Raw genomic sequence first — 8,791 nt, forward strand, 5'->3', positions numbered from 1 at the left:
TAAAGTTACTAGTTACTTTGCAGATTTAGATCAATAATACAAAAATAGTAATCTTAAGTATAAAATATAAATATAAACTAATCAATTATTAGCCTATAAAAAAAAATCTATGCATTACGCTATTCAAAGTAGCCTAATTAAAAGAAAGCTAATCAAATAAAGACCTGAATAAAGATTCTGAAAATGGGCCATTCTGCATAAGGAGTACTTTTGGTAAGTATATTTCGATGCTAGTACTTTTGTACTTCAGAGTTTGAATGCAGGACTTTTACTTAAGTATTTATACACTGTAGTATTGCTACTTTTACTTAGTGAAAGACGTGAATACTTCTTCCACCAATGATTACGAGTTCTACATCCAAAACGTCACTTACGAACAGTGTAATCACAAGGATCATCAGAAAAATACATTTCTTATGCATTTGCCCTGTTATATTATTGCAGAATATATAAGGTAGGGTTATTATTATGAAAAAACTAAAATGAAGGCGCCTGGCTCACCTGGTAGAGCGTGCGCCCATATATAGAGGGTTTACTCCTCGACCTGCGGCCCTTTACTCCATGTCACCCCCCCCCCCCTCAGCATGACATGATCAGAGAAAAAACAGGAGTTAAAAAATGTTAACACTAGTAGGCCTACAAAGAAACATGGTGCTGTTGTTTTTAATAGATCTAAGGCCAAAGTCCGGTCGGTTTGGCCAATCCTAATCTTATCATATTAAATATACAAGCAGGAAATGCAATGCGAAATCTTGATCTAGTCATTGAAGTAGAAGAGCAGTTGTTAACAACAGACAGCAGGCTTCTGGAATGACAAGGAGCAAAGTCATAAAGGGTTGCAACAGCCTGATCTTTGTCTATAAAACCACCTCCGGTTATTCAACACTGGGATGGTGATGACACTCTAAACACTCCTAATTTTCCGTAACCAGAGTCCAGCAACAAGGGAGTGATCTTAGAGGAAGAGCCCGTCTGAACTCAGATGACTTCAGTGAGTAAACTTCCAAAAAGAGGAATAGAGACAAAGACACTTCTCATTCTGTGGCAGATCTGTGGGGGGGGAGGTTTACTTTCATTTGTTTTTCTTCTCACCTCAATAAACACAGCGTCGTTAGCCATTGCTGAACATGTACATCTGCTAATTTTAGCAGAAAAGAGGACATTGTCAAATCTTATGATTAATCAAGTCAAGTGGCATAGGCCGATTGTGCGAAACAAGCAGATTGTAGGCTACTGCCGTGTAAGGGAATTCAGTTTTTGTAGACATCACTGCTGAATTTCACCTTTTAACCCTTGTGTTGTCCTCAGGTCAAATTTGACCCATTTAAAAAAAAGAAAAGGAAAAAAATCTTCATCAGAAAAGTGGGTTTCTTTCAACCAAATTTTCAGAAAAATAACGCGGATTGTTACACAAAACGCTCTTCACAAGTAAAATAAATGATCAGCCCACTATACAAAAAATTAATTTGGATGGGTATCAATTTTATAGCTCAAAAAAAATTTGTAAAGACTTGAAAAAAGTGACAAAAATGTCCGCAAAAGCTTCCAAAACGTGTGTGTGTGTGTGGGGGGGGGGGGACAAAAAACGTCAAAAGGCGCAGAAAAAAAATGATAAAAACATAGGGGGGGGGGGGGGGGAGCAACAAAAGTTTTGAAAAAGACGCCCACAAGGTTAAACAATTAAATGTTGACCCAGAAAAACAAAAAGTTGCACGGTCAACGAGAAGACAACACAAGGGTTAAGGTAAACTCTGGGCGCTTGGGTAGCTCACTTGGTAGAGCACGCACCTATATATAGACGTTTACTGCGTGTCACTCCCCCTCTCTCTCCCCTTTCATGTCTCCATCTATAAAAATAAAAGGCCTTAAATGCCTCCAAAAATAATATAAAAAGTAAAGTGTCTTTGTATAATGCATAGTAAGATAGTTTGAAGAAGACAAGACAGACATCGATTCAGACTGAGAAAAATGTGTTTTACTCAGGTTTAAACTTCTCATACTAAAAAACAAAATACAAAATTCTATATCCATATTAAAAAAAACACTCAATACATTTTTATCAAAATGTGCTACAAACATCTGTATGCAAGTAAGCTATATTGTTTAAAATAGTTTTAGGTTCAGAACTAGTTCATAGACATGAATATTATTGGTAAAACTAAAAGAAATAAGTTTTCATTAAACTGACGACCCCTGACTGACACATTTTCTGGATATTTCAACTTATATTCAATGCAAAATAATAACAGCACAGAACTGAACTAAATTGTTGAATTAACCCAAATAGTGAACACAATAACTGCAGGACGTTTGTTTAAACGAGTGATTTCAATGAACTTTGAGCAGATTATTTCTTGTGACTCAGAGATTAGTTTTCCTGTTATTTTAAGGAACTTGCAATACAATTCTGTCTGCATTAGGTAGTGTATTTGTTTGTTTTGTTCAATGTTTAAGTGTTTTCCAAGTAGTATAATACAAAGGGACAAAGCTTAGGAGTAAAAAAAAAAAAAAAAAAAAAAAAAAAAATTATATATATATATATATATATATATATAAAGAGGAAAGAAAAAGAGGAAGAAAAAAAAATAAACCTTGGGCGTATTACTTAAGACAATGAAATGTACTGTTGCATCACTGGTACTCTAAATTAAAACAGAATTTATCAAAGAAGAGGCGAGTGGCCTATTGAGCGAGATGGTCTAAGAACGGCTGCCAAATCTTGTCAAATTTTTTAAGATTGTCCGTCATGCCATATCAGATTTTCTCCATATGTAATACAGAGGTAAGTTCTGTTTAGCCACATCCTGAAGAGTGGCACTGCTTCGGACTACCAAAGCCTTAAAATCAGCCTCTTTGCAATTAACATTCCATACATAATGGTGTGCTGTACAGAGGGACTATGAGTCAACAGAGACAGGAGGTAGCCAAACAGTGCCACTACAACACACAGTTGTACATTTCAGAAAACCAGTGGGGTATTCCACACCAGAAGATATACCATTTTGGACATTTATTGGATTCTTTTTTTAGACAAATTCAGTGTTATCTTCTCCCTGACACTTGGCCATGGTTTTATTAGCTCTTTGATTTTTTTAACTGCATACTTCTCTAATGCAGGACGAGGCTTTTCAGCAGAGAGGGAAGGCTCTGGGAACATCGATTCTGGTCCTGTTTATACCTAAAATAATAATAATCCAAATTTTGGTTGTCTTACACCCCTTAAAATCAAGAAGGCCTCACAAGCCCCTGTTAAGCTGTGGTGACCCGGGAACCCTCAGGTTGGGGAGCAGTAGGTTAGAGGACCCCCCGTGGGTGGGACTAATGGAGGGTCTTTGTCATCGTTTGAGACGGATCGAGTGTGCGACAGTGCAGGTTGTCCCGAGGACTGGACATTCCCCTCTAGCTCACCAGTCAATCCACCTCCTGTGGAAACAGAAGACACTTCACTCAAAGCTCACACAATAGATAAGTCTGTTATGGACTTCATAGTGAACTCGCACTGCTTTACCTTTTTAACTACAGGGCCATCTGACCCCATCTTGTGATGTTCAGAGACCACAAACTCCTTTGAATTCATTTTTAAGAACCATTACAGCTGGCAGAGCAGAGGCATGCCTGGAGCCAAAGAAACAGGGTCAGCGATCCCACTCATCACAACACCATCATATCTTCATTACCTCATATCTAGGATAATGGATTAATTAATTAATTTTTTTTGGCAAGATGCACAACTGGAGTGTATTAAAAAAAAAAAACGTCAAGGCTTCCAACAACTTTATAGACGGATTCTTCCTAATGTATGGGAACACTGCAGTATGAATGAATCAACACAAGAGGGAGACATGAGACCATTAGTTGCATGAGTAAGTGTTGTGCAGAAAAGTTTAAACGATACCTACCCCTCTTCTACAGGATGCTGCACATCTTACCATGAGCTGGCATCTCCAGCATTGACACTAACAACCTACAAAGAGCACACATACTAAGAATACCAAGACTGCATGCAATTTGTGGTACTTACACATTCATAAAATGTTGAAAGTAAAGACAATAATGGAAACTAACGTGTAGTGTGAATTCAATGACAGGGAAATGAAGAATGCCAATCTAGACTTAACAAATGTCGCAAGACAGAAACGTGGGCCATTGGAAAGCTCAGTTAATTATTGTTCTAATTCTAGGAACACCACTAATTGACTCGACACAAGGTAGGCTATGGACAGCAGTTACTGAGAAAAGATGCATGTGTGTGTGTGTGTGTGTGTGTGTGTGTGTGTGTGTGTGTGAGAGAGAGACAAAGCGTTGCAGCAGATAAGACGCATCAAAAACACATTGGTTGTCAGTCCTGGATTTGTGGCCAGCTACAGATTTCATTAGCTGAATTAACTTTGAGGGGGGAAGTCAGAATCAAAAATCTACTTTGAAGTTTGCACACGTTTTTTTTTTTTTACACTGGCAACGATTAAAGAAAGTAGTAGTCAATTTAACCTTGGTGGTCAGGGAACAGCTGCTCTAAAATGATTTCCTCACTTCGCATCGCACGCTTGGTTGCTCACTGGAACCAAGTTTGATGGAAAGCATATAGGTCTTTTGTTTGCGAAACACTACCCAAACAGGCTCGTTGGAGACGAACTGCGCCTCGTCTGTAAAGTGGACGAGAGCAGGCGGCAGCAGCCGGGGGCGGTGACAAAAAGCCGCTGTCAAGTCGGACAGTTTAGTCTCTGACTTCTAAACATCACTATCATGTGGTTTGCCCAGAATAAACCTTTAAAATCAGACAAATAGTTAAAATCCATCCCAATTCAAAAACTATAAAAAGTTTATATAAAAACGTCATCATGTTTTGTCGATTCTGACCCAATCAGCTGTTAGATCAGCTGAGAGGCCGGCGTTTCCCAGCATGCCCTGGGTCCGCCTGGGTCTTGCAGTCGGTGAAAAGCAACTGCGCCGCCTGCGTCTCAGAACTGCGGCCGCCTTGATCTGACGAGGTTATCGTTGCCCACATGTGCATGACGTCGGGATCAAGTCGGACACAAATGTAACCGGCATGCATTGGGCGGCAATCGCCGGTGATCGATTCTGCGCAGACCTGGCTCGTCTCCAACGAGCCTACTGTCCCACGTGTTTTCCAGCATTTTCACAGGAACTGAACAGGGCTGACAGAACATCACCTACCGTGTGTCAAGCGGATAACTCTCAAGGGTGTGAAGAATGGCGCGTTAAGAGTTAAACGCCCGAGTAATACTAGATCTGGTCTGGTGAATGGTGGCAGCCTGCCGAGTCGTTAAAAAGGCTTACACGAGGAATAATTTGACAGTTAAAAGCGAGTTTTTGGTTTGATTTGTTTATTAAAAAGCCTTTAAATGAAATGCAACTTGTAAAGTAAATAAAAATCATACATAATGATGCTATAGATTCTATTTTCGCAAGAAAAGATAACAAAGTGTAAAAAGAACAAAACCACACTGGAACTTTTGATTTGCCTAACATGTTACGCAAATGGGACAACCGGCCACACCATGTATTTTCTAAACTAATTTTGATCAACCAACCTTAGTGTGAACACAATGCCGTTTACAAAGACTATATATGGTTTCCATTTAACTGACTTCCCTTGTTATAAAATGTCACAGTTTCCCAGAGGCCGTATCAATTTAGAAAGATTGAAGAGCAGGAGATTTGGGCCATTACCAGTACTGTGTCAGACTGAAATAGACTAAGCATCTAAGCCAGCATCCTATTCTGCAAAAACATTTTGAAGGATTTGAACAGTAACACAAGCAGAGGAACAGAAAAAAGGCATAAAACAGCTCAGAAGAATACGTGAACTGTAGACATGGAATCATGTTTTTTTTTTTTTTTTTTTTTTTAAGTACGGGGCTCCAGTAAGTCTCAGGCGAACGCAACGCAATCCACCATAGACGAGGGGGGGGGATGTATAGCGCCACGTACATCAGCAGACGACGACGATCTTGTCATATTCTAAACCTGGAAAGAGAGCACACGACATGTCAAGGAGCGCGTTTTACTCAGGACACGCGCAAGACTGATCTTTGATGTTAAAGCAGCAATACTTTAGGATTTTATCAGCATTGCTAGGTTGTTGTATATTGATCTCTTGGCTGGACTAGATCTGCAGGTACTGAGAGCTCTGGCTGATGGTGATGGTTTAAAGCGTGATTCTACCTCAACTTACGGACCGAGCTCTCACATTCATTTCCGTACATTTGTCATTTTAAGATTTTATCAAAATCATGCCTACTTCCTATCAATGTGATTTAACATGTCATGAGCCATCCACTCTTGTGTCCTCACCTTGAATTACACTCCTGTGTGCCTAATAACCCGCATATCGTGGGGGTGGTGGCGGCGGCCCTCTCTCTGAGAAGGAGTCCCTCGGGCGAGGAGCTCCGTACATCGGAGGAGCATACATGGGAGCCCTGGACAGCGGGGACAGCCGGGACCGCTCGTAGGAGTACCCGTTACCAGCCGAGGGAGCGGGCGGAGGCGGGGCTCGTCTGATGGGGCTTCGATCCCGGGCCATGTAGGACGGAGGAGGAGGGGGAGGGAGCGGACGGCGGTCGTACGGGTCGGGGGGACCCATGCCGAGACGTTCTCTAACCAGTGCAGAGGGGGGAGGCGGAGGAGGGGGGTCACTGGAACGCCTGCCATCGTAGCCGGCCATGCTGTAAGGGCGGGCTCTGTATTTCTCATAGAAATCGACCATCCCGTAGGCGTCGCGCTCGCCATAGCCACGGTCGGGATACGATGCCCGTCTCGGGGGAGGGGGCGGCGGAGGCAGAGGAGCGTAAGCGGGCATGCGCTCTCTGTAGGGATGCTCGGGCCTCTCCCCTGGGAAGCGGGGAGGATAATAGCCTCCTCTGCCTGGCGGGGGGTGTGGGTACTCCTCCTCCTCTCCTCTGGGTCTGCTTTTTGATATCTGAACGTGTATGCGCTTTCCTGAGAGAGAGAAAATCATTGTCCCTCAAATCTAAAAAAAGGCAGAATACGAATAGTATGGACACCCCAAAAAACTCCCAATCCTTTAATTCGTAGTAGAATATCAAATTGACTTACCTTGAAACTCTGTGTTGTCCAGGCCCTTTATGGCATCCATGGCCTCATCAGAGCTGTCCATGTGTACAAAGGCGAAGTTCTTGACAATGGCGCACTCTCTGACTGTGCCATACTCTTCAAACAGGGCACGGAGCTCGTCGTCAAAGCCCTTTTCTACGTTGGCGATGTGGAGCTTCACAGGGTACTGGTCCTTCCCTCTGCTGGGCTCCACATTGATGGGTCTGCCATTCAGCTTATGGAGATGGAGCTCACGGATGGCTTTGGTGGCAGACTTGCGGTCTTCCATATGGACAAAAGCATAGTTTTTGTACTTGGCACATTCTGTCACTGTGCCATATTGGGTAAACAGAGCTTCAATGTCCTCCTTCTCAGTGTGCTGAGACAGGTTCCCAATGAAGATCTTGACCATTGTTGCTCCAGTGTACTCTTAAAAAAAAGAAAAAAGGGGTAGAGACACGGTGAGACACCATTTAGTACCAGAAGGTTACCCCTGAGAGAGCAAATGGTGAACCCATAACGTCATTATCAGGAATTAGACCGCTTGTAATGGAGACGACTGTAGGTAGATGCTAGAATGTAGTTAACGACAACACAGGCATACTGCGCAGGCGTCAACACAGACGGTTATTTGAACCCTGTTTTAATGGCTTTTTATTTATATAGCACATTTAATAACACAGAAACTCAAAGTGCTAAAACGGCATAAACACTAGAACACCGCATAAACAGAAATAATAATACAGTATAATCAGTTTCAATGCGGCGTTGTAGTGAATAAATGAGGCCAAATTCAGCAATAACCTACTTCAGAACTAATTCTACACGAAGAGGTGATTAATATAAGTAACGAGATGGAAACCTAACAGTCTTTTAACTTAACATTTACTCGTAATAGCTAGCTAGCTCCTAAAAGTGTTGACGCTTGCGCAGTAACGTTATGCCGGCGGTGGGTCGAAGACAGTTTCCCCGTCGAGGTGCGTTTCCCCTAACTTACCTTAACCTGAACCAAATATGCCCTGGCATTAACCACGGAGCGCGCGCAATCATTTTAACAGGAGGGAAACACTATTCGACTGGGGAAAACACTTCACCACAACACCTAACGTTACGTCAACTACGTTCGGTAGCAACATTCTAGCATCTACCCGACAGAGCTCAACAATTATCACAGCTGTCAACAAGTGGCACGCTTATCTTCGTCCTTACTAACCTTTACGTTAACTTTTGTTATCGGTCTAAAAGCTGTACGACTTCAAATACAAGGGACTTTAAAAACAAAACAAAAAGTCAAATAAGTTTCCGCGTTTTCACTTCCTGGTCAGAGTGCTGCTAGCAAGGCCGAGCCAGGCTCGTTTCATTTGAATGGAGCAAGCCAAGACTAATAGTTAGCTATTAAGCTAGCTAGCTATCCACGTTAGCCAGGTTGCCTCATGTGTGACTAAACCAAATACAATTTCAGTTCAACCATTGTTATTGTATGCAGGTACGTCGATACGCGTGTAAAACTAATGTGATATAAAAGCAACAGAAACGAACAGAGAGAAACACAACACAAAAACGAAAGACTACTCACAGCTTGCGAACGGCGCCACAACGAAGTCGAAACTCCTCAGTTACGTTTCATGGATACTGTCCGTCTGGGGGGGGGAGGGGATAAAAGCGCTCAAGTATGAAACTGATTGGTGGATAGTTGTGTCTCTCAAAAAGTACGGAC

At 42.1% G+C, this 8,791-nt stretch overlaps 1 protein-coding gene across 5 annotated transcripts; it reads right to left on the bottom strand.

Annotated features, from left to right (window-relative positions):
* Nucleotides 1–3,021: 3,021 nt before the first annotated feature.
* Nucleotides 3,022–8,775, bottom strand: LOC116042312 (RNA-binding protein 4.1-like). Of its 5 annotated transcripts, none has more exons than XR_004103184.2 (6): nt 8,651–8,775; nt 7,078–7,503; nt 6,316–6,960; nt 3,930–3,964; nt 3,509–3,615; nt 3,022–3,423 (listed from the first exon to the last, which is right to left on the bottom strand). XR_004103184.2 is itself a non-coding variant. In XM_031288450.2 (4 exons), the coding sequence occupies exons 2-3, from the start codon at nt 7,484–7,486 to the stop codon at nt 6,338–6,340; spliced, it is 1,032 nt and encodes a 343-aa protein (XP_031144310.1). In that variant the 5' UTR covers nt 7,487–7,503; nt 8,651–8,775; the 3' UTR covers nt 5,345–5,988; nt 6,316–6,337. The 5 variants fall into 5 exon arrangements, 1 of the variants encoding a protein (XP_031144310.1); XR_004103183.2 differs by having other exon boundaries at nt 3,900–3,964; XR_004103185.2 differs by lacking the exon at nt 3,509–3,615 and having other exon boundaries at nt 3,900–3,964.
* Nucleotides 8,776–8,791: the final 16 nt, after the last annotated feature.

Source organism: Sander lucioperca, chromosome 17 (assembly GCF_008315115.2).
Source record: "Sander lucioperca isolate FBNREF2018 chromosome 17, SLUC_FBN_1.2, whole genome shotgun sequence".
NCBI lineage: Eukaryota > Metazoa > Chordata > Actinopteri > Perciformes > Percidae > Sander > Sander lucioperca.